General features: G+C 49.4%; 7 protein-coding genes across 7 annotated transcripts; 4 read left to right on the top strand and 3 right to left on the bottom strand.

The window, feature by feature from the left end:
* Positions 1 to 348: 348 nt before the first annotated feature.
* Positions 349 to 3,898, top strand: HD556DRAFT_1524112 (uncharacterized protein; the record flags this gene model as incomplete). Its single annotated transcript, XM_041309229.1, has 4 exons — positions 349 to 545; positions 604 to 897; positions 953 to 3,321; positions 3,382 to 3,898. The coding sequence occupies exons 1-4, from the start codon at positions 474 to 476 to the stop codon at positions 3,896 to 3,898; spliced, it is 3,252 nt and encodes a 1,083-aa protein (XP_041165222.1). The 5' UTR covers positions 349 to 473.
* HD556DRAFT_791132 (uncharacterized protein) lies at positions 3,708 to 7,831 on the bottom strand. Its single transcript, XM_041311643.1, has 6 exons — positions 7,035 to 7,831; positions 6,716 to 6,980; positions 5,543 to 6,666; positions 4,648 to 5,494; positions 4,329 to 4,596; positions 3,708 to 4,272 (listed from the first exon to the last, which is right to left on the bottom strand). Exons 1-6 carry the CDS (start codon positions 7,729 to 7,731, stop codon positions 4,090 to 4,092), a joined length of 3,384 nt encoding a protein of 1,127 aa, XP_041165221.1. The 5' UTR covers positions 7,732 to 7,831; the 3' UTR covers positions 3,708 to 4,089.
* An 88-nt stretch (positions 7,832 to 7,919) lies between these two features.
* HD556DRAFT_1333982 (WD40-repeat-containing domain protein) lies at positions 7,920 to 9,979 on the top strand. The gene is made up of 8 exons (XM_041301853.1): positions 7,920 to 8,232; positions 8,289 to 8,342; positions 8,411 to 8,483; positions 8,544 to 8,650; positions 8,725 to 8,832; positions 8,898 to 8,990; positions 9,046 to 9,596; positions 9,656 to 9,979. The coding sequence occupies exons 1-7, from the start codon at positions 8,003 to 8,005 to the stop codon at positions 9,581 to 9,583; spliced, it is 1,203 nt and encodes a 400-aa protein (XP_041165220.1). The 5' UTR covers positions 7,920 to 8,002; the 3' UTR covers positions 9,584 to 9,596; positions 9,656 to 9,979.
* On the top strand, positions 9,980 to 12,646 carry HD556DRAFT_1333966 (succinate-semialdehyde dehydrogenase). The gene is made up of 11 exons (XM_041301852.1): positions 9,980 to 10,401; positions 10,461 to 10,586; positions 10,649 to 10,735; positions 10,791 to 10,872; positions 10,931 to 10,997; positions 11,048 to 11,247; positions 11,302 to 11,397; positions 11,453 to 12,012; positions 12,067 to 12,120; positions 12,188 to 12,198; positions 12,250 to 12,646. Exons 1-11 carry the CDS (start codon positions 10,198 to 10,200, stop codon positions 12,359 to 12,361), a joined length of 1,599 nt encoding a protein of 532 aa, XP_041165219.1. The 5' UTR covers positions 9,980 to 10,197; the 3' UTR covers positions 12,362 to 12,646.
* Positions 12,647 to 14,369, top strand: HD556DRAFT_1333960 (uncharacterized protein). Its single transcript, XM_041301851.1, has 6 exons — positions 12,647 to 13,184; positions 13,244 to 13,578; positions 13,640 to 13,771; positions 13,826 to 13,972; positions 14,029 to 14,064; positions 14,123 to 14,369. Exons 1-6 carry the CDS (start codon positions 12,922 to 12,924, stop codon positions 14,323 to 14,325), a joined length of 1,116 nt encoding a protein of 371 aa, XP_041165218.1. The 5' UTR covers positions 12,647 to 12,921; the 3' UTR covers positions 14,326 to 14,369.
* Positions 14,370 to 18,070: 3,701 nt separating this feature from the next.
* On the bottom strand, positions 18,071 to 21,078 carry HD556DRAFT_1228575 (WD40 repeat-like protein; the record flags this gene model as incomplete). Its single annotated transcript, XM_041297232.1, has 8 exons — positions 18,071 to 18,143; positions 18,287 to 18,382; positions 18,599 to 18,774; positions 18,882 to 19,101; positions 19,185 to 19,613; positions 19,684 to 19,812; positions 20,146 to 20,413; positions 20,631 to 21,078. The coding sequence occupies 8 exons, from the start codon at positions 21,076 to 21,078 to the stop codon at positions 18,071 to 18,073; spliced, it is 1,839 nt and encodes a 612-aa protein (XP_041165217.1).
* Positions 21,079 to 21,883: 805 nt separating this feature from the next.
* On the bottom strand, positions 21,884 to 24,099 carry HD556DRAFT_1493700 (amino acid transporter; the record flags this gene model as incomplete). The annotated part of the gene is made up of 11 exons (XM_041308843.1): positions 21,884 to 22,216; positions 22,265 to 22,331; positions 22,388 to 22,473; positions 22,531 to 22,989; positions 23,050 to 23,101; positions 23,154 to 23,188; positions 23,251 to 23,470; positions 23,521 to 23,581; positions 23,626 to 23,690; positions 23,743 to 23,801; positions 23,857 to 24,099. The coding sequence occupies 11 exons, from the start codon at positions 24,097 to 24,099 to the stop codon at positions 22,025 to 22,027; spliced, it is 1,539 nt and encodes a 512-aa protein (XP_041165216.1). The 3' UTR covers positions 21,884 to 22,024.
* Between the last annotated feature and the right edge of the window lie 713 nt (positions 24,100 to 24,812).

The raw sequence follows: 24,812 nt of genomic DNA, 5'->3' as shown, positions 1-24,812 counted from the left end.
TTGTCAGTGACGACGCCATACACAGGTTGAGTATCTAGCAAAAGTGGTATGACATCCGTGAAAGAAGTAGGAGCTAGGGAACACGTACTAGTGCTTGGTGACTTGATGCTCTTACCAGTGGCAGTTGAGACGATAAGTTGTACGTGTCCTGTCTGTTTGTTTTTCGATCGTTTGCAGCTTGACTTGGCGAAGCAGTGTTAGAGGCGGTTTTTAAGAGAAGTTTGAACAAGAGTAATCAGAGTCGACCACTTCATGAGTCAGGTATCTTTGAACACAGGAAAACAATGTTCAGCACATGAGCTGTCCTGGTTAGGACATGCGCGTTTATTTATAGAATGTACTGGACGGCGCTACCGCCACCATCGAAGCGCCCACTTTGTTTTGCTTCCATAATATTCTGTTTGGAACAATGCAGACTTGCTGTGTACACGAGGTGTGCGGCACTCGAATTCAGGACTTGTTTCCTTCCTACCATGTCGTGCCAGTATCATCTCCAAGGTCATTGTCGTTTTGGGGCGAAGTGCAAGTTTAGCCACGAAATCCAGGCAAGTTTTCGTTCAGAAATTCATAATCTCGGTTATGTACTGAAGCTTGTCATTACAGGGTGACGCATTAGCACATACTCAGCATGTTCAACATGCTGAATTGAGTCGTACTACTGTCAACCGTCCATCCAACCATAAGGGTCGTCGCCAGCATAATGGCCAACAGAACCGCCAGCCTAGGGCGCCTCAGTCACAGGTGCAGCGCACCATGTCTCAAAGGTCTACCTCGGAGAATTCCGCTCATACGTCTGTTGGGCCATCCCGAAGTTCCAAGGGTGGCGAAGTGTGTCGCGCTTGGAAGGCCGGGATGTGCGCAAGAGGCACAAAATGCCGGTTTCTGCATGGTATTGAAGTACGTGAATCTTTTGGGTGCCTTTCTTCCCTGAATTTAGCTTAGCGACTACCAGGAGCATCTTGAAGATGTTATTCCCCAACAAATTGAAACAGAAGAAAAGTTAGCCAGGGAGGCTCGTGCAGCTGAAATTGCCAGAGCTCATGCAGCTGAGAACGAAGCTCGTGCAGCCGAAATTGCCAGAGCTCATGCAGCTGAGGCCAAAGCTCGTGCAGCCGAGATTGCCAGAGTTCGTGCAGCCGAGGCCAAAGCTCGTGCAGCCGAGATTGCCAAAGTTCGTGCAGCTGAGGCTAAAGCTCGTGCAGCTGAGGCTGCCAGAGTTCGTGCGGCTGAGACCAGCGCTCGTGCAGCCGAGATTGCCAAAGAAGCTGCTGCGAAGACGGTCCAGAACGTTGTGCTTGGGTCCATCGTAACCTTCAGCGCAGGCCTTGAATTATCTCACCTAATCACCGGATTCGAGTGCTGCACCTTGCGTATTACAAATCTGCCTCCCAATGTGCAGGAAGATGAAATCAATGCGCTGTTCACAGACCGCGGCCTTGATCGAGGGCGCTTCCACCTCGTCAGCGTCAAGCCCATGCCAGGTGGTGGCAAGCTTAGTGCTGAAATTATCACGGACGCTGAGTCCGGGAAAGCACTCTCGCTTGACCTCGGTGGCCTCGAGTTTAGGGACGAGGTTCTGACTCTCGAAGTATCAGGCTACAACAGTCCCGGAAGTATGTCCGCAGCGACTGAACGTGACAGTAATGTCCTTACGATATCCTGGCGTGCCCCATCCGTGCGCTATGTCGCAGAGTACCCTGATACGGTAAATGTTACTGCAAAGGCGCAGGAACTTAACCGCCAGATGTGCTCTGGGCGCCGGGTCAAAGTCGAGGTCAACACCATGCCACCTGGTCGCTTCGTACCAACATTCCACCACAACTCGATCAAGATTAGTTTCCTTCCCCCAACTATCTCTGACGAAGAAGTTAAAACATTTTCTGGCTCAGATGGTGTCAGGCGGTTGACAGTGAGGGGTGGAGGTGGAGTTTTCAGCGAAGACGTCGGTCATATCACTGCCACATTGCGGGAAGATATCAAATGCATCTCTCCTGGAACCCTAAAATCGCTGGAGCCTCTACTGCCGACTCCAAGCATTGATGGTACCGTTGTGGTCCGTGCGCGGTTTTCTTCTTGGGAGGACGCGGACGCGGTGCATACCCGTCTCATTAACCATCGCATCGGGAACGTGTCCTTCTGGTTCCGGCTCCCGAATCCCACACAGTACTCGATCACTATTTCTACTGAGCAATTTCGCGCACAAAAGCCTTTGTGGGATGCCTTGATCGGCGGCATCAAAGACAAGCGTGCATGCATGCTGCATATTCATGAGCAGAGCGCCGTTGTCCGGATGCGTTTGTCTGGCTCCAAGAAAGAGGCCATTGGCGCACTCAAAGTTAGAGCGGAAAGCTTGATCGCAGGTGAGAAGGTGGAAGGGTGGCACATGACACTCGGATATCCAAACAACAAATTTTTGCGTTCGGTTTTTGACGACACAGGGGCACTCGTACGTGCGGATTGCAGACGACAGGTTTTGAAAGTTTATGGAGAGTCAAAAGCTGTTGAACAGGCTCGTGAGTTGATCAAGGACAAGCTGGAGCAGCTCTCGTCCCTCGAGTATACCAAAGTACTCGCGAAGCAGTCCGTTCGATTTTTCATCGCACGTGGAATACCAGAGCTGAGGGAAACTTTTGGCGAAGACAACGTCAAATTCGTCATATCTGCACGGAGAATCACAATCTCTGGTGGTGAGGAAGCACGACACGCTCTCGAGCGCTTGATCCAAGGTTCGCTCAGTGGGCCACAGACCGTCCCAGACCCGTCAGGACAGCAGTCTTGCCCGATCTGCTATGACAACGTATCATCCCCGCTTCCTCTTGGTTGTGGGCACGTCTACTGTTCTCCTTGCATGCGTCATTTCTTGACATCCGCTTTGGAATCTGGTCAGTTTCCGCTCACGTGCATGGGTGATGAGACCCAGTGTAAAGTCCCCATTCCTATTCCCACTATCCAACAATTCCTCCCTCAAACTTCCTTCAACCGCTTGCTGGAAATAGCATTTCACGGGTATATATCTCGGCATCCACAAGAATTCAAGTATTGCAAGACACCAGACTGCAATCAGATCTACCGCTCCACCGACCCCAGTACTGCGGTCGCAGGCCAGTGCCCTTCATGTTTCTCAAACATATGTACATCGTGCCATGATGACGCCCATGAGGGCATGGACTGTGTCGAAAACAAGCGGCAGGCCGGACGCGTTGCTGAGGAGCGAGAGACGGAAGCATGGCTGGCAGCTCATGGCGGGCGCGTGAAGAAATGCCCGACGTGTCAAGCACTGATCGAGAAAGTGGATGGCTGCAATCATATGACTTGCACACTGTAAGTTGTTCTGGACGCGCTCCACTTCTGTCTGCATTTCATTGATTTGCTCGGGTACAGGTGCGACAGCCATATTTGTTGGCGATGCATGGGCGTCTTTTCTGCTAGCACCATCTATCCGCACATGAACAGGGATCATGGCACAATCTACGACGAGCATCCAGTCGATGAGGCTGTCAATGTACAGGAACAGCAGTGGCTGCTCGGATTGGCAGCGCGGCAACGTCAGCAGCATGAAGAGTGGCGGGTCGAGCAGGCGCGATTCGAAGAGCGGCAAAGGAGGGAGGTCGAGGTCGTGATTAGAGAGGAGGCAGAAAGACGGGCAGCGATAGCGAGACAAGAAGCGATCAGAGGCGAGCAAGCGAGACTAGAAGCAGTAAGACGCGAGCAGGCGAGACTAGAAGCAGTAAGACGTGAGCAGGCGAGACTAGAAGACACGAGGCGAGACGAAGCAAGACGACGTGCTACTTGGCAAGACCATGAGACTCAGTACCAACAAATGCGTCAAAGGGAGAGAGCGAGGGCCCAAGCGCAGCAAGAGGAACGATCGTCGAGCTGGGGTTGCACTATCATGTAACGTGTGTCGTCAAACACATGGAAGGATTGTCTAGTCAGGATTAAGATTCTCATTACACAGGACAATGTATGCCAAGCAACAGTTACAAGTACAGATACATGGTGTGGATATGATGTTAAAATAAATATGCGAAACCAAATGCAAAGATCGTCGACTTCCAATCGATCAGACGGATAACTATAGATAGCATATTAGTCGACCAGTTCGAAATATGTCCTGAACATGGACTCGTGGCATAATGGTGTGTTGGATATGACGCCATGCACATGCATGAAGAGGCGGGGGAAACGGCGGGTGAAGTAGGATAGGAAGCCTTCGGGCATGGGACCTAGATGCCGTTTTACATGATCTGGGAGATCTTGATAATGGTGTTTCTTCAAGTGCACGTCAGCTTCTGGCAACAAGGATTTTTGTACACAGTTTGACTCACTTTATTTCGCAGAGCCCTTAGTAAATCTTGTACAGACTTGCCGTCATACTTCCGGTACTTGCCCAGGTTCTCAATGAAAACCTTATCCAACCGTGCATGCCAGTCTTGACCGAGGACATCGAAAGCGCCTGTTTCGAGAATAATCAAGTTTTGGTCACGGGGATCTCGGCACATGATCTCGAAGCGGTCTGATGCGTCTTGCAAGAAGTTCAAGCGACGCCCTGGGTCCCAGAAAAATGGATGTACAAGACATGACGCGGTGTCGGGCCTGTACACATGAATTACAAACTCAGAAACAGAACATGTACGAGAAACATACCTTTTGCAGGCTTCAGGATCTAGCATGTTGGTGATTAAATCTACCGCCTCCAAGCCCTCTTCTCCAAACTGCTTCAGGCCATCTAAGGATTTGGTGTTTTTTAGAATGTTGACCTCCCGCTCGAACCGATCCCCGAATGGGTGTAATCCGTTAGTGAGGACGTAGTAAAATAGACATCCCAGAGCAAAAATATCAACAGATTTAGTCAGTCTCGTTGGCTTGCCTGATGTTGACCCATTCACTGCAGTACTGACACTGCCTCGTGATGATTGCGAATGGTCATCACTTATCGAGTCGTCAAGCTTCACTTCCCCCCTGAGAATTTCAGGCGCTCTCCATCCGACAGTGCCCGCAGCCATGGCGCCGTGTGCTGTCGGTAGAAAACTCGTTTGGTCCATCTCGAGCTTCTTACATAGGCCGAAATCGGAAATGAGCATCCTCCGCCCACCATCCCTGCCTGATGCACCCTTCTTTTGTGCAGATATGAGAATGTTTTGGGGTTTGATGTCGCGGTGAACGATCTTAAGTGAGTGCAGGTGTCGGAGCCCGGATGTTATCTGGCGGAGGGCACGCTTTGGATCGAAAGAGTTGGATATCTCGCGAAATTGGTCGGGGCTCTCAATGACGTCTGCAAGGGACGCGGGACAAAGCTCGAGAGCAATGTAGAGGAAATTAGCGTGGGCTTCTTGATAGTAGTATCGGATGACATTCGGGTGGTCGTCCGATTCTTGAAGAATATCAACCTCGCGGGAAGCGAGAGTGACAAAGTCTTGCAGGAGGCGCTTAACAGCTACTGCACGCCCCTGGAGGGAGCCTTGGTATACAACCGTTCCGTGAGATCCAAAGCCTTTCGAACATGTTAACAATTAAGACAGGTTTTATTATCAGTACTCACCTAGTATAGTATCAGACACGACCAGGGAAGATGTAGCGGCCGGCGGCGTCTGAGGTACCACGAGTGTGAGAGAAGGGGTATTCGGGCTGTCTTTGACCACCGTCTCAGGAACAGGGCCGTTTGCATCCTTGTCATCCTGATCACCCCCCATGCCATTAACGGCTGTCCCCGTGCCCTTTCCTTTCTTGCCTCTGCGCCCACGCCGAGGGCGTTTCTTCGGCGTGGCATTCTCCCTGTCACTATCCTCTGCCTCTCCAAGATCTAGTGCTGTCGTGCTGGGGGTATCAAGTTGTTCATGCTCCGGGAAGTGGTCCAGCGGCTGCAGTACGTGAGAAGGAGTGTCGTCTGATGATAACATAAGTCCTGAGTTGATGGCAACCGGCGTGGGTTTGGAGGGAACCCGGGATATCTCCATTGCATGTATGACAGGGGTATCTGGACGAGGAGGCAGTGTTGTCGTATCTTCATCCGGCTTTTTATCAATGGAACTTGGCACAGACACTGTGGCGGGCGCCATCTGAAGCCTCACGCGGGGAAGCTTGGATCGGAATATAAACCCGGCCGTAAAGGCGGCGGCTAGAATTATGGAGCCAATGGTGGAAATAGGGGATGCTGGGCCGAGTACCTTCATATGTGCACCAGCACTAGTGCCTGACCATGGCATCCAGCCTGGCACGGATGTGTTGTCCCTGGGATCTGACAGGGTGGGTATAGCTTCTACTGCATCGATTGGTGGATCCGAATTGTCGCTAGGAGGTAGCATTGCACCAGGAACACCTGGGAGTTGTTTGTTATTCAAAGACGAATCAAGGTGACGTTTACCCGTGAGGCATTGAGTGTTGCCTGGATCACGTTCGCATAGCTCCACCATCTTGCGCCGTCGGGTGATACCGTCGACAGACTCAATGAGTTTATGATTGAATTCGGTGTCGCCGAATGCGGTTAGTGGAAAATGGTCCACACCCATTACGTAGAGAGACTTTGTCTCTTCGACAAGTCCGACATAAGCTGTATTGATGTCAAGGGAGGAGACATCCGATCCGCGCAAGAAGTCAGCACGAGGTTGCAAGAGGACGAATGGATCTGGTTTCTGAGCGCTTGACAGAACATCAAATACAGCCACTCTATATAAAATATTAGAAATATTCTGGAAATACACACGACATTCCTTACATGGGACTATCAAAGTGGTTTGTCCACATGAACTGCGCTTTCTGCAGAGAGTATGGACCTGCGGAGTCATTTTCCTGCGCTTTGAGTGAAACGATTGTGCCAGTGGGTAGGGAGTCGATGTATGTGCTGTCTTGCGTCTTCCGGTACGCCGCTTGCAAGACATTGTCCTGGTTATTGGGACCATATATGGAGAAAGACAAATTCTGTATAGGAACCTTCCGACCATTGGGGGTATTTGAGCGGGTGAAGATGGATATTTGGTAGTCTTGCAAGGAAATCTTGTTTAGCTGCAATGACTATGAAAGCAATAGACACCTACCGGTACGTCCAATGAAAACCTCCGTCGGAATGAACCTCTCTTTGTTTGGCATATAATCTTCAAGTTCGTCTAAGTCAAGCTCCTCTTTGTGGCTGAAATTTTCAAACGGGTCCCAAGGGCACTCAGCGTTAATGGCCTTGACTTTCCCGGTTTCCAGTTCTATTGACAATAAAGATGTCTCTTTCTTTCCTACAAAGACCCGCTCATCGTCATCCCGCGCAAATTTAAAGGGTGACATCTCGACCAGCTGTGCCATGGAAAAAGAGAGGCGCTGGAGTTTACTGCTGGGGGTAGCCATCACATATATGTCGCCCGACTGTGGTTCGATCATGTACACTTCATGATGGGCGTCATCATCGTCCGTCAAGTCGGAGTCATAGGTGGCATGTTTGGTACGAACAAGCGGTGCAAGACTGGACGGGGCCTCGTGCGCAGAATGCGACATGGACCAGAGTTTCTGTCCAGAAGTACGGTTGAGTGCGTGGAATCGACCATCCACAGACGCAACGAGAACGATATCGAGTAGGGTTACATCCTCTTTGTCCTCCGTCAATGATGACCTGCTTGAATATTGAGCGCTGACCGCTTGAGTGTTGGCACCGTTAGAGAGGGCGTTGTTGAGACCAGCATGTAGTGTGACTGTCTGGGCAAGACATACGGCTGCGAGTAAAACAATTAATGTTGAGAATCGAGCCATGGGTTACAAGGGATTTTCTCTCCCCCATTGACCGACACAGATGCAAACGGCGTTTAGGACGCTGTGCAGGCGCATTTGACCCGACACCTACACTACCGGCTGGACTGCAAGACCATTCCGACATCATCGGAGACCAGCGCTGACCTTAAATGTTGGTCCTATGGTAAGGTCACGTGCCCAACTTATGACCACGAACTTGAATTCAAGCCTGGCTTAGCAGCTTAGTACTTGTTCGTCTAAAGTCTAGCTGAGACTCGTGCACGTTGCTTTCATGCCGGACATTCCAGTCGGATCCCAGATTTTTGACCTTGCATTTCATCCCACGCACTCGACTGTATACACTGGCCTTCTTAACGGAAAGGTCAAGGCCTTTCGGTATGATGAACAAGGACAACATGAAGAAAGCTTCGTGTTAAGACCTTCCAAGCGTTCTTGCCGTTGCTTGGATACCAGCGAGGATGGGTCTCATCTTTGGGCAACTGGGAAGGCAAAAGCTATTTTGTATGTTGTATTTTGATATCTAGGCCATGGTTGTCCATAGTACTAAAGACATGTAGCACAATTGATACAGCCACTGGGACAGTCATCGAGACTCGCAAAAATGCCCATGAGTGAGTTAGTAATTCCTTGATGTGACTTCATGCTTCGTTGAGGCAGCTGATGGCAGTGCCAATTAAAGTTCCCCAGTGAATCGCATCAAACGCCTCATGCCCCAGATGCTGGGCACTGGTGATGACGACGGAGTAATCAAGGTCAGCCGATTCCGTTTGACGTGTGTTACGATCAACTTCTTACGTATAAGCTGTGGATAGCTGTGGGACCCTCGAAAGTCTAATCCCATTCGAGGTTACACCCATCATTATGACTTCATCTCTGATTTCCTTTGGTTAGACGACAAAAAGCAACTTATCACAACCAGGTAAGCAAACACCCATAGCAACAGTATCCTCCGCATTCCAACACTTATATATTTTATTCTGTGCGATAATCAAGCGGCGATGGCACATTATCAGTGATTGATGTGCGTGGAAAGAAGCCAGAACCGGTGGCACAGTCCGAGGATCAGGAGGATGAGCTACTCTCTATTGTTGCTATTCGAAGGTACTTCCACCTACATATGTATTTAAACATGCTCATTGTGTGCATGCGAAATGCCGGGCTAATAGCGGATCCAAAGTAGTAGTCGGCACGCAGACGGGGATTTTATCCGTGTTCAATCGTAGCCGTGGATGGGGAGACTGTGTCGACAGAGTTCCTGGGTAAAGTTCTTCTGTTTCTGGATGCTTGCCTGAATACCCCTCATCGTCGCTGCAGGCACCCCCAGTCGATTGATGCCCTTTGCACGCTGCCGTCGTCATACCCGTCTTCTCACTCCACCATCCTCACAGGATCGTCTGATGGTCTTCTGCGGGCCGTGCAGCTATTTCCCACCAAGCTCCTTGGGGTTGTTGCTGACCACGGGTCTTTTCCCATCGAAAGAATTGCAGTCGATCTCGGTGGGGAGGGAAGATGGGTCGGTAGTGCAGGTCACGATGACACGCTCAAGATGACAGATCTCAGGGCCATTTTTGAGGACGAAGAGGGTGAAGAGGCAGTTGACGAATCCGAAAATGTACAAGCCTCGGATATAGACCCCCAGGAACCCGACGGAGCTGTTGTCGAAACCCAAGCACCTCCCGAGGGCACTGCAACAGTAATCGAGGCGTCTGACAGTGATGAGGATGCACAAAACTCTCACTCCCCGAGGGAAAAGAAAAGAAAATCGAAAAGCAGCAAAAATGCATTGGCAGTGAGGAGCAAAAAGGCACGGAACCAGATTGATGCGGACCCTTCCTTCTTCCAGGGCCTATGATCTTGGCACCGATGTGAGGCATACTATACATTAACAGCATCGCCGCCCTCGACGCTAATCTAACCCCCATAGGTGCATCTCATCTCATCGCCTTGCCTCCTCCTGATACGGGTAGTACTCACAGCCGTTCAGGGACCGGAGGTCCATTATGGTTAACCCGTCGGGAGGGTCCGAAAGGCATGCTGTGAGATTAGTGCATCCACGATTATCCATCCCTGTCAGTGTTTTGGTTGCTACATATTGCATCATCTTAATGAGATCCGTGGGCTTTTGTTTTGGTCCGAGAACGCGGTTGTCCTTAGTCTATTAATGGACAGATAGATCTGCGAAAGCTCAGCGCTTAGATACTTGTTATGTGATATGTAATTATGCTATCTCATTCATGTTAGCTCACATTGCGTATCTCGTATGCACGCTTCAAGCTTCAGCGCTCCTCCTGCAGAGCGTCACGGGTGCTGGAACCTTACAGAACCACGTGATTCAGTGGTGTCGAAATTTTAGAAATTTTACAACTCGAACCAAACGTTCTCACCAACTAAAGTCGCAATCTGCTTTGACCGTAGACTGCAGCATTCATACGTAACACTTTTACTTACATCTTCAGATTTAGCGGTATGATACTGTTGCGTCACCCAGTCTGCGGTACTCTTCGTGGCGCGCGGAGCTTGTCAACGCGCGCATCGGCTATTCTTTCGTCACTTGACATCCCTGTTGGTGCGGAACTCCCAGGCGTTTATGACGGACAATGGTCTGGCTCTGGGGAAGTGCTGGAAAGCGTGTGTCCCGCCACAGGGGAGGTACTTGCGCGGGTCCGTTCGGTAAGTGCATAGTAGGCTTGCTGCGTACTTTGTCCGGCATGTAATATAAAATCTCACAGGCGACACCGGATGAGCTGCACGAAGCACTGGGAAAGTCTAAGGAAGCTTATCTTCATCTCAGGACGGTTCCTGCTCCCAAGCGAGGCGAGCTTTTACGACAGATCAGAGAAGCGCTCTCCGCGAAGGTACAGAGTCACTTTTCCACCAAATTTGTCACCTCCAAAGGTAGTCTTATTGTTGTTTTTAGCGTGACGTTCTTGGGGCACTGGTCACCCTCGAAATGGGGAAAATCAAAACAGAAGGTATTGGGGAAGTTCAGGAATTCGTGGATATTGTGCGGATCCTTTTGCTTCTTCCGATGCTGATCTTGAAACCCTTGATCTCTTGAGTGCGATTATGCGGTGGGCTTATCTCGAATGATGAACGGCAGAGTTGTGGCATCTGAAAGACCTGGTCACACTATCCTGGAAGGTAAACTGCGCAATTAATCCAACTTTTGACATGCTATGCTGATGCACTATTTTGTCAGTGCCCAACCCCATTGGTGTCGTTGGCGTGCTTACTGCTTTCAACTTTCCGGTTGCGGTATACGGGTGGTATGACTTCCTATGGCTGTAGGGAGACCTGACTAAGTAATTGAATGTAGGAATTTCGCGCTTTCGGTCGCCGCCGGGAATGCGAACGTCTGGAAACCTTCGCCGAGCACACCACTTTGTTCCATTGCCGTAACAAAGATCATTGCGGGTGTGTTGGAGAAGAACGGCCTTCCTGGTGCCGTGTCTACCCTCATCACGGGCGGAAAGAATGTCGGAGAAGCTATCGTTGAAAGTCGGGATATACCCCTTGGTAAGTCTTTCTTTTCAAGTGGCGTAGGGCGTTTGTTAAATAAAAATATTTTAGTTTCATTTACAGGTAGTGAGGCCGTAGGTAGGGTGGTTGGTAAGGCTGTTCAGTCTAGATTCGGCAAGAGCATATTGGAGTTGGGCGGGAACAACGGTACTTTTGTTACTCCGAAGAACCATGAGGATGGCCTCTGATAACATCCCATCAGCGTCAATTATCATGCCAGACGCAGACATGCAGTTAGCTGTGCCAGCTGTCTTTTTTGGCGCTATTGGCACTGCTGGTCAACGGTGCACGTCTACCAGGCGACTTTATCTTCACCGTGCAATCGCGCCGAAATTCCTGGACGCACTTCAGAAATTATACGCTACTATAAACGTCGGAGACCCCCTAGTGGATGGCACTTTGCTCGGACCGTTGCATACACGTGCAGCTGTTGGAATTTACAGCGATGCTGTGCAGCGGCTCCGCCAATCCGGTGCTGAAATTCTTACTGGTGGAAAGACATATGACCATGCGGCATTGAGCCAGGGTAATTTTGTCCAACCCACGATCTCAATTCCAAAGACCGCGGACCCTGCTGATAAGATATGGAGTACTGAAACGTTCGCACCTATCCTGAACGTCGGCTTGTTCGATGAGTTGGAGCAAGCCATTGAATGGAACAATGCTGTTCCCCAAGGACTGTCCAGCAGCCTCTGGACCAGAGACATTCGGAACCTTGGCAAGTGGATTGGCCCTGAAGGTTCAGATGCTGGCATTGTGAATGTATGTGTATTTGGCCTTGAGACATGCAGACCTGATGCTAATGAAACACTTGAGGTCAACGTTGGGACTAGCGGCGCCGAAATAGGTGCCGCATTTGGAGGCAATAAGGTCTGTCACAGCTTCTGTTCTGAATGATCGACCTTCCCAGCCTAATTGCGCGCTTTCTCACCTATAGAGCACCGGATGGTCAGAATATCTCCAGGCGGATCTGCTTCTCTTCTGACTTCTTTATTTCAGGGGCCGCGAATCCGGTGGAGACGCCTGGAAGCAGTACGTTCGCTGGAGTGCATGTACGGTGAACTTTTCCGATGCTGCACCTCTGGCGCAAGGAGTGGACTTCTCCACATGATCGGGATTGTAATTTGAAAGTCAATCAAGACCTCGATACTCGATTGGACGATGAGTTATCTCGCGGCTGTCGTGGCACCGCCAAGTGGGATTTAGGGTGATTGCAGGGGTCAGCCAAGTATGGGTTATGGTACCCAATGACACTCTTTCTGTCGTCGCCTTCATCGTTATTCTTGTAATCATAGCTGCCGTTTCTTCTCTCATCACAACCATACCTACTATATCAGGTCACCGGCCAGCGTCGCGATGATATATAAACGTGAGAGCAGTCCGAATATCCGTCAGCGAGGTGACCTGGCTTGAACGTTTGAACTTAAATCTACTTAGATGTGCCAGATGTCACCCCTGCTGACATGAGTATGTTGACATGTCACCCAGCAAACACTGATTGGAATAACCGAGGCAGTGCGTATGGTGAAAGCCGCATCGCTACGTTGCATAGAAAGGACACCTGCAATTATAAGGCTGCCGCACGATTATCTTGGACGAGTTTTTATCTCCACTCTTGCAACACCCTCAACTTCGCCACTCCGTTGACGGAGTATCAATCATTTAGTGATCATGCAATCCGACGACCTACCATGGCCAGAACTTGGCAACGTCTCCCGTGGCGCCACCAGAGGCAATCAAGGTCAAAAAGGTGCCTTGGGCCCTCCTGATGCCGACGGTCGCTGTGTGCTCCAGCTACGAGTTCAACCCGGCGTGCTGGCTGTGAAACTAAACCGACGTTCAAGCGATTGGTATCGCACTCTCGACAATGAAGTCAACCGCGCCCTGAAATTGACAAAAACCTACTGGAGAAAAGCAAGAAGACGTCAAGACTAGTTTGTCGATGATTATTTACAGACATGCTTTATTGTTGACATAGCACTCTTGACGGCAGTGACGCTCGCGCAGATCAAGATCACATGGAATTGCATGAGTGGTTGCAACAACTCAAGGATAAGACAATGTCACATTTAGAGGTCCTTATGCAGAAAGGCGACATTCAGGGCCCTCCATATGTGATGCCCGATGATATTGAGCTCGCCTTTCTAAGGAAATTTATTGAGCGACACAACGCAGGCATCCCCCACAATCCCCGCTTGCGACATCTTGGCCCCAATGCTCCCCAGCTTCCGCCCATCGACGACTCCATGGAGGTCTCAACACCTGAATTATCCGAAGGGAGTTATCCGCCCTCCAGTTTAGTGGATCATATCGCTCGATTGCAGCCAGGTCAGCCGTCATGTTCGCTCTCGAGTACTTTCACGCAGTCATATTGACTCCCCATATACAGAAAGTAGTTCAAATGTTTCAAGTCCAAATTATGTGCACTCACCAGGCACATCTCGCGCACATGTCATTCGAACATCCTCCTCGCCTTCAACAGCAACATACGAGCAACTCTTACAAGACGCGCAGTCATCTGGTTTGTCCGATTAATCAGCTCTCCTCATGTTTCCAGGTTGAATCTCATCACAAGGTCAATATCTTCAAGAAGCACGGGCAACGCTCGCACGTGCGCAGTCGCAAACACAAGATGCGTTTCAACGATATACTGTTTGCCTGGATGCGGAAGCTCGTGCTAGGCGGGATGTCAGCGCCGCCGAACAGCATCGTGACGAGCTCAGTGGGTGTTTTGTGCTGCGCTAGCATCACGGTCCCGCCTAACGAAACTTATGCTAGTGACAGCTCTTCTCTCTAGAACTCAGAGCTCAACAGGTAGGAGCTTATTTGGAGCATTTATTTTTGCGTACTGCAATCTTACTTCCTCTTCAAGATTACTCGCGGCAATCATCGCTACCTCACGACGATACTTCTAGTCAACAAGACGTGCGTTTGGAACCCACATTTCCAGAGACACACCGCTCATTCCATTGCAGCACCCATATTCGTCTCACCACCTTGTCGACCGGAGACCCTCAGCTGACATGGTACCATCACAAAATAGTCCCAGAGTCGACTGGCGTCAACCAGATATGACAGGGTCATTCGCTGGGGCACTCGAACCAATCCCACAATCAGAGGTAAGAATGTTTTCCTGGAACTTCCTTTCCACACTGAGTTTACCGGGCAGATGCGATCATCAAGAGATCCATCCTACAGGCCAGAGCGCAAGCACTCGCGGAGTTGGGAGGAGGGTGGTCAAGTTGACGTACATAGTATGTGGCGAAGACCTTTTGGTTAGGAACCTGGTCCTGAGAAGACGACAGACTTTCAGGATTCAAACGTGCCGCCACGCAAGCGTTTGCATCACATAGTAAATTCATCTGGTCACAGCGCACCTTTGATATCTCAGGCCCTAGCATTGCCCCTACGACTCTGAGATGGCAGGTCGCTTATCGGCGATTAAAGAATCGCCGACAGTGCGACTTTGCATTTTTCAGCAACTTTTGCCCATCCTGATTTCGTGCATATTACAACCATCCCTTCCTAGTTGGGAGGGTGGTCAGCATCTTCTTCTTCTCTCGGACATTCTATACCATCTCATTTTCACATCACTTTCTGGCCAACTGTGTCGCTAATTGTATTTTGAGCTCTGTATTACACCGCTATACTTATTATTGATTCGTCGTTCTAGATCACTACAAGATCTCGATTGTTCTATTCGTCTGCGCAATTGCACACGCTAGAAATGTTCTGACATAATGACTTGTCCATGTGATTTGGCCGACGGGACGCCAGATCACGCCGGAAAAGCTGAGGTGAGTCACAGGAAGAGCATATTAAAGAATCCATATGCATTCGTATACCCTGATCTAATCACGATTACTGTCGGAAAAACACTGCATGCCGTGATGATACGTGGCGAGACTTCTTGTTTTGTCAGTACCTAATGCATGCTGTTATGTTTGAAACGACTTGAAGATAAGTGCGCGACTCTTCCATTGGCACGATGGCGTTGCGACGCTATCCGATAACTCAAATGCCGGTTTTGAGTCGTCCAGCCTGAGTGTACTTATGATTTGATTAACTAGCATCGCCCAATGAAATGCACGAATATTGAAAGAACACCGAAACGCATTTTTCCACCGGTTCACATAGTACTTTGTGGGCTTGTTGTGGGTTCAGTGCCAAGTGAGTACCTCATCACGTACAAATGAACTTCTGGCCAACTCCAAGTCTCCTTTTGGTCAACGTTAGCATCACCTCCAAGGCTTCAAGCTTCCAGCTTGAATTCAGGAATCAGCTGTGACTGGGACACCACCTGGAATAAGCGGGTAAATATTTGTACCGTATTTTTATCATGGCCCACGTGGACATGTCAAAGGTGCTAATTTTACGGTCACCTGGTACTACTGGATCGCTTTAACGCTCGTTGGTGAAGGAGCAATTGTTACAACGCCACAGGCCAACGAACATGGGCTGGTGTTCCGTTAGCGACGCTTACAACCTGTATATCCTTTCTTTCCGACTAAGTGGGAGGTCCTGAATTTGACCCTTTCGCAGTATCCATGATGCCGCAACACTGCCATCCCCGTGAAGTCCTGACCAGATATGAAACGAGCGGAATGTATCTCCCGGATCTGACGCTTATGTCAAGGAGCTGTGGAGCACCAATGACACCCGACACAGGCACATTATTTGGTATAGTACGGTCGAGGGACGGACCCGAGGTGTCAACTTTTACACCCCGAAAACGTTTCACCATGTCCGTGTTCAACGCTTGTTCTACATTTCTGTTGACCCCGAGCGTCTTCAAAAGTTAGTTTCACGCATGTTACGCCTTGCTGAATTATGCTGATGATACTTGTTGCGCATTTTAACATTGCGTTCCTATTATTGTTCCTGTGCTAGCACTTGCGCCCTTGCCCTTGCCGCTCCCTTCGGTAGGTGTTAGGGTACCAGCCATCCCAAAATTTGGGCCCCGGTGTCTACTAGTGAAGGCCATGTGGTTCAAACGAGATCAATGGAACAACCTGTTTCACGCCGCAAGTTCCAGTCGTACCATCGCCCAAGAGTCCACTGATGTTCTGCGATCACATCGCAATCGCACACTGCATTGCGATCCTACTATCTACGCCGCAACTATCCTGGTGAGACGCTCGAGACTTCTATCCTTGTATAGATCAAGGAACATATCCCGATAGGGACTAGGAAATCTACAATGCATCTGATTCTCAGCTCATGGAGATCAACAAGCCAGAAAAGCATTTGTCAGTACCTGTATGGGACGACATCTCACCTGTAACTCGTGATCCCGAGACCGTCGCAGATAGATTTACATTGACCCAGACAAACGAGTTTCCGTATTGGCCTCCTGAAAATCAGTGAGTAGATCATGCCAAGCGTATCAGTGTTCATATACATATGCAGAGGATCGAAGCCTACTGCGGTTTGACGATGATCTAGCTCGATTTACGACCACGGTTGATTATCTTGCACGCCTTTAGTCACGGACATGAGCTCGCATCTCACTTGACTACTCGGGACGTCATCAGTCGCAGACTGAATTTAAATTTATCCTTGTCTTCTCTAAGATTTGTTGTATCAAACAATGACTAGACCCTACCTGTACGAAGTCACCCACCCTTGGGCCTTCTCCCAGATATGCATCGAAAAATAGCAGCATCTTCTGAGCATTACGTACTCATATGACTGATAGTGTGGCGGCCTGTAGGTCTTGTACAGTCATAAATTCTTAGTAAAGAATAGGCTGCCGAAACATGGTCACTACAGCTACCCACTAAGCCAATTTCCAAACCACAGCTCCGATGTGTGTCCCCTGCGCTTGAGCTGTCGACATGTCAGTGGCAAGTCAGTACGAGTGCTGGCACTTTGTCGTTCCTGGCGATCATTTCGATTCACACGAGAATAAAAGGGTTGGGATACGATTGATTTCGAGTTTGAACCAGTTGGGGACCAGTACAGTCACGGTTACCACAGTGACTCCACGGTGGCATTGCGAAGTTCAGAAGCCTAGTCGGTGTCACCCTGGCCTTGGTCGTAAGGATTCGGTATCCATCGCGGTTCCTTCTTCGAGTTGTTCCAGGTCTCCGAAGTTCATATCCAGCGCAGCGCGTCACGCGCGTCGCGTCGTTCGATGGCAGGACCCCGGACAATTGAATCGGAATCAAATTACATAATTGCTAGCTTCCACGACATCCGGACGACCCGTCTTGATATGAAATCGGTAGAGAATCTGCAGATCGATGGTCTGGGTAGATCAACTTATCATGATAACTGATACTTAGTACTACCACGAACTTAACTTGCAATTGGTCTGGACTTGTCTCTCAGCCACGTACGCCTGTGGTCCGACTCTCGGAGTGACCACTTAGCAAGTCTTAGGCTCATGGTGAGGTACCGTACCGCTAGCCAAACTATCGGTACATACCCAGCCTGAACAAAAGTTCACAGCTGTCTTCCTTCAAGGCTTCTATTAGGGTCAGATACCATGATATCAGATAACCACGTCACGGTACCGCTGCAGCCAGCCCTTTGAGAGAGAAAAGGTTTGACCTAGTCATATCCAACTTGTTCGTGGTATTAGTTTAAGCCAGCCAGCGTTGCCGATACGTTTACCAAATATACTGTACATAATACACTAGAGGTATACAAGAGAACTAACAAACTCAAGTTGCAATGCAGGATGCCCAAAACAGATATAAGATGCGTGATAAATAAATAGATTCGATGTCGGGTACTATCTGGTTATCACCAGATATGGTCGAGTCAGGATGGGGTGAAAGATGAAAATGAATAGAAAGGTATCCAATGCCCTATGTCACCCAAAGATTTCAGAGCCTTCAATCCCGTCTGTGAAATCCAAAACAACAATCTTCTGGTCATGCGAAGTGCTGTAGGAAAGCGCCGTCAGCAGGTCTCATCAATCAGACTCGAAACGGGAACAAAGGAAACACCGAGGACATCAACGATCAAAAGCCCAGCCAACTGTCAAAGCCCGACCCAATACCCCAAAAATACAGAAAAAAACACTCACCTAACAATCCTCCCCACATCAAACTTAACATCAAAAATATGACTCGCATGCAAATCCCTAAACTCTCTCACCAACTTCCCAACACCCCTCTTCTCGCTCATACCAGAATTTCTATACCCTACGACGCCGTCCGCGACGCCTACTACGCTTGCTCCGTCTGTGTCGGATGCGTAGATCGAGGTTCTGGCGTGTGTTGAGTTGCTGGTATGTGTTGAAGTACTGGTGTGTGTCGAGTGGAATGACGACGAGGAAGAGTTCGACGAGGAAGAGCGCGAAATGAAAGGATCAACATCCACAGCAGGTTCCCTCCACTCCCAAACCCTAACGCTCCTATCATAACTCGCACTAACCACATACCCAGTCTTCGGATCAAAACACAACGCGCGGACCAACAACGTATGACCAGCAAAAGTGTGCAGACACTCTCCTGTAGATGCGCGCCAGAGCTTGATAGTGCAGTCGTTTGAACCGCTTAGGATTAGGTCGTCCTAGTCGAGTTGTATCAGTAAAAGGTATAATTGATCGATTGCCAATGACCGATGACCGACGATGACTACACTTCGGGGATGCGGGAAAGAAAATATAAGAAACACACCTTAAACTCAATACAAGCCAACCCCCTCTCATGCCCCTCAAACACCCGTTCACATCTCCCACTAGCAGCATCCCACAACATCATTCGACCATCCCCACTGGCGCTCACTACTCTCCCGCCTTCGAGCCCGATGGCATTCACGGGTCCTTCGTGGCCTCGTAGGACAGCATGCAAAGTGAGCGTAGATCGGGAGTAGACGTTGATCAGTGCGTCTTTGGAGCTGAGTAGGGAAGGCGTTAGTGTCGGTTTGTATGACGATGTGTGATATCGGAGGATCAGATATGGGTAGAAGGGGGAACTTACCAGCTAACGATCCAATTCTCATCCATCCTCAAATCCAACACGCCTCCAGAATGGCCACGTAGAATCGCACGTACATCAGCCCGTATTCCCGAACCACGATGCTTTGCGTATAGGTCCCAGACGCGTACTGTGCAATCAGAAGAACCGGATACCATCATTCCGTGCGATTCCTCCTCTTCCCCCTCATTCACATCCTCGTTGGCACCACCCTCCTCCTCTTCACCATTAATAATAGGCCCGCGAGAAAAAGACCGGCGCGAGCAAGATCGCTTCGCATCAAAATCCTTTTCAAACTTCAAACAAAGCACACTCCCCAAATGAGCCTCAAACGTCGCAAGACACTCGCCAGTGCGAATACACCACACTTTGATGGTCCTGTCCCTAGATCCTGTGATGATCCGTCGCGAGTCAAAGTCGAGGCAGTAGACGCTATGGGGGTCGATCAGTCATTAAATTTCAAACTCGAACTCAAACGCAGAGGGGAGGAGATATAACTCACCTGTCTCCATGCCCCTCAATCCGCATCACCCGTGGCTCACCGCGCGGATCTCGCCATCGCCTTTCGAGTGTGGCACGAGAGCGGTAGAGGGTGTGCCAGTTAAGCCGGAGAGGTCCTAAATTCGTGCCTCTTCTTAAGATCGGATCCGCATAAGGGATATAAATCGATGGTCGGTTAGCATTAATTTCTTCGTCTATAAAAATGCCCCTGGAGCGTCCGCTGTGCCGCAATGCCTTGACTCGATCCCAATCTACAGCCCAGCCACTAGGCCCATCTCCCTCCACATCTTCGGAGTCCTCCAGAAGCGAGAATCCATATACGCCTTCATCTGCGTGGGCATAACGCAGCGACAAGATATCCGAATCCGAATCGTCTTGAGAAGAAGAGGACGACGAGCTGGGTAAGGAATTTTGTGGGAATGAATAAGAAGACATGTAATTCACTGAAGACCCGAGCCCGTACGCAAAGTTGTGTGTGTAGGAATGATTGTATGGGCTTTGATAAGGTGCGCGGGGTCGGACTCTTGGACGGCCTTCTCTTCCTTTCCACACTCCGAGCCAGACGCTTGTGTCTTTGGCTAGGGTGTAGAAAGAGTGAGATACGAGCATACAGGCTAAGACTGAACGCATCGGGAGGAGGGAGAAAATGTGTAGGACGAGTTCTGGGGGAAGGGGGAGGTATGACATGGCAGGGGGTAGGTATTGCGCGGAAGTGAACGTGGAGGTGGAGGCTGAGGCGTATGATGTTGGGCAGAGGGTGTAGGCTTGGGAGGGAGTTTGAGGTCGAAAGAGACAGAGGTGAGATGAGGTTGGAGTGGTGGTGGTGGGAGAGGGGGAGGCGGACCGTGTATATGACGATGGGGACGCTAAATGTTAAATGTTAATTCTGTATTAAAAAATCTGAAGAATCCGTACCTGTGAGATCGCATTGAATTGCATCAAAATAACCTTCGTGATCTACGAGTTCACCTTCTTCACCGTCAAGTGGGTCTAATGCACCGTAGTCTACGTGGACATCCCCATTGGTATTACCCTGAACCCTGGATCCACAATAGAAGACGCCTGATACCGAAGGACGTTTGGTCTTGCGCTTTGCGCGCAAGATATTAGGGGAGGACCTAGGAAAGTGCCTGTGGATTGGCGATGGATGTTTGAGTATAGGGGAGGACTTGCTGCCTCGAGGAGATGGAGAAGAGATGCTTTCCCAAAGCTTTGTGATATTGGGACGTACACGACGTTTTGTACTGCCTCCCGAGGCTATGCTGTGACTTCGTAGATGGGTAGAAGTGCGGGTTGGAGATGTCCGGAAGAAAGGAAGGGTGTTTCGCCCTTGCTGTGCTGAAAGGAATTGAGAGTGATATTGAATATAGGAAGGACTGCTTGGAGGTGAGATCATGCTAAAGTCTGCGGTTGGTGCTGGTGAAGGCGGACGAGAGTGTCCTAGCGTAGCTTGACTGAAATCTAATGAGAGATTAAAATTAATGTTTAAGCGCAAATTTGAGTGCTCTTCTTCTTCTTCCTCATCAGAGAGCTGGAGAGTATCATTCGAGTCCAGAGAGAAGACCGGCAAGTCTAGCGTGAGCTTGGATGGACCTGCTATTGGCTGCTGCTCATCATCAGAGCGAGGCTCCGGAGTGGCCGCCGGAGATGGATGAGCTGTATAGTAAGGTGTCGAAGGCGAGCCTCCACGATAAAAATCGGGGACTGTCCTCCTAGACTCCATTGTCAGTAAAACCAAGGTTGCGTGTCGCCAGCCTTATTGTAGTCCCTGTTAGGGAGACTGCACGCTACTGCGGGCATGCGTCTGCCCTTCCGACTGCTTGAGTCGCTCGCGTGTTCAACCACCCCCACGTGACTTAGACGCCATTCAGGGGCCCACGAAACTTCAAGTCTCTAATCCGACTTGACTTATTTTTATTAGGTTGATCGCCTGTGCGTGACGCTCCACTTCGGTGGTGTCAAATGATGGGCTACTTTTTGAGTGTATGACACCTGCAGAGTAAGACGTCAGCTGAAGACTCAAAGGCTAAAGCACGGCTGACCCCAAGAGCAAACTCGAGGCAGATGCTCCGAGTCCTACCGGTCCAGAATTCCCAGCGATGAGAAGTTTAAGCACAATAGCAGCCGCGAGTGGCAGCCATTGCGTGAGGCCCCGGTAGGGGCACAACTGCAGGACACATTCGACTGTGATCTGAATCAAGTATCACTCTTTGAAATATATGACATTGGGCTACTATCATTTCATCGTTCCTCGAGTACTCAACTACCGCGCTGACTCTCGTGTATCGTATATAAATTAAATATAAAAAGTGTTCAACTGCATCGTGCGAAAGGTATGTAAGTCAATGGAGTGAGGGACTTGGCGCTACCCATGTTTTAACAGGGCCTTTAAAACTATGCTTTCCCCACCAAAACCAGTTGATCGTGATTATGACCAAAAGACCGCCCACAGCAACAATTGAGTAGTTCATGTTGAGGACGTTCACTGGGTATGCCGTAGGTAGGATGAATAAAACGCAGATGAAAATGCAGAACTACACAGATAATCAATGGCTATTTGTAAAAATGAAGAATGTACGCACCAGAAGACCTGCCAAGTTCACTGGCCATGACCATTTTCCAAGGCGAAAAGGTCCAAAATCGTCAATGCTAAATTTAACACATGAGTTAACCGAGGCTTGGATACATGATTTTCAATAACGAACGAGTCAGGCCAGAACACACGAATAAGGATGGGTTGCATGTAGCTCAACATCACTGATATGGCTGCTGAAGATAAGATGGCGTTGAACTGTGAATGCGTAAATTTTATCAGAACAAAGGCATCAGAAGAAACAGGTCGACTGACTGCAACCGCAGACCCAATATAAGCACACGATATAAGGCATCCTATCAAGACGCTGACCCATACACCCCAGTATGGCGCTTGGAATCGGTTCAAGGCTATAAATTGCTTTTTCAAAGGGAACGCATTATCTCTTGCGAGGGCATAGAACAGCCTCGAGCTCGCAGTGAAATTGGTAATCGCAGCCATCACTTGGGCAAGCAGCACCACAACCAGACACACTTGGGTCAACTTGGGCCCGACAGCATCATAGAAGAGTTGAGAAATTGGGATGGCATATGTGGTAGCCTTAACGGACGCGATGTTCTGGACTGCGAAAAGAAGTGAAAGCATGTACGCGAGACCGATCAACCAAGAGCCTGCAATGCTGCCTACCACAGCGAGTGGGGCCAAGATTTCTGCGCGTACAGCCTCTTCTGCTACTTGAGCTGCTGTTTCACATCCCTCGAGCGTGTATACAGCCTATAGCACGACAGCGCTGTGAGTCACATTGCAGATCATGCGTACATAATCAAACCTGACCTGAAGAAACCCAAGAAGCACGACGAAGCCTTTCGATTCCCAGCCTGTGAAGCTAATCTGCCGGTCACTAACTTTGTCCTTTTGCAGAGTAAGCAACAGCTTACTTTTGAAAATTCGTGAACACGAATTCAGGAGAATTCTATCATACATAATCAAGTTTCGCGTGAAGAAAGTTCGCCAGGTAGATTGGGACAACTTTACCTTCACAGGCGCTTTCACAAGTAGGGTGATGACCAAGACAAACGTCCCGCCCAGCGTCCACCAGACATTAAACGCGCTCATTCGCCCTATAGCCTTCGTTCCGATGGTATTGATGATACCAGAGAATATGTTCATGGCCCATGCGATCGCAGTGATTTCTATTCGTGTCAAAGTCCTTCCTTGTCCAACCTCCGCCATCGATGCAAGGTATAGAGCAATACTAGATGACAATTCGCAGGCCGCGGATCATATGATGCGAATGAAACTTACCTCAGATTTCCGGAAGCGCCGGTAAACACCATAGCCATGGAATAAAGCCAGCCAGTGAAGACTGATTCATGAGCCACCGCGTGAAAAGTGGATGTTGAAACTTACAGCCAAGGATAGGCATGTCTGGTTTCATTTTGCAAACCCAAAAGTAGAGTCCTCCCATTGTTGGGCTATACGACAACGTAAGTCATAGCTCTTGGTAGGGTATAACGACTTGCTCACTATGTACTGCAAATCTCTGCGAGACTTAAAGCGATCAGAAACATAAAAAAACTGCATATCTATACAGAACAGCAGCTTGTATCGTGTTCAGGTAGACCGAAGCGCGAAACTCACATTCCATCCCCAGAACAGGCCAAGCGGACCTCCAGAGAACAACCCTGTCTGAAACGCACTACTCATTCCAGTCAGAATGCCTATGGCACAGAACGACATCCCAAGCACTCCAAAGAGAGACATCTCGCGGCGGAATTCGACCGCGTACCCCAGCTCCTGAAGGCGTTGACCAGACACAGAAACATCGCGTGCCTCTTCCTTGTCCCCTCCTACACTGAAATCTCGATGTTCTAACTTGACCATGGTGGACGTGACACGCCCTGATTGTAGTGAGTAGATAAGAAGACTAGCGTTGTATGGTGACTCGTAGAAAACCGAGAGCAGGGAGAGATAAGGTATAACAAACCACTCTCTCGCCTCCAGATAAGCAGTGTTTGCTTAAGTACCGACCAGTTCACTCTGTCAAGTGTATGATTGGTGTGAATGAGGGGTATCTTCGGAAGCAGAGACCATGAGCTTGTAGAGCTTCAGACGTGCCACCTGACTCCTTATCGTAAATGGTTGGAATGATTCGAATCATGTTTAGTAAGGATTTCACTGACCTTGAGAGAATTGAAGGCGCTGCCAGGCCCACATGTGCCAATCAGTGTGAAGTCGCATGTACATCATCGCATAAGTGTTTATCTGGCTACGCAGAGGCTTCGTCGTGAACTTATCCAACAAGATGGGCGCTCTAGGGAGATAATGCGACGAACCTCTAAGTATGTGTTTTGATTCCCTGATGAGGCAAGTATGCAAGACATCACCAATAAACTCCAGCCTCGAAGCCTCGCAGACGTTACGATAGGCTAAGTTAGTCAATCATCACAAGAGTTCGTTCGAACGCCCAATATGATTACGATGTGCAAGACGATCATGATCATGATGGGTGTTCCAGAACATTCAAGACACGCCGGCCGGCCGCTGGTGCCAAGTACTCTTGATACATTTGTAGGTGCATATAGTGATGGTGTGAT

This window comes from Suillus plorans (genome assembly GCF_016647745.1).
Source record: "Suillus plorans strain S12 chromosome Unknown HD556scaffold_6, whole genome shotgun sequence".
Taxonomy (NCBI): Eukaryota; Fungi; Basidiomycota; class Agaricomycetes; order Boletales; family Suillaceae; genus Suillus; species Suillus plorans.
This window is presented reverse-complemented; position numbering and strand designations above follow the sequence as displayed.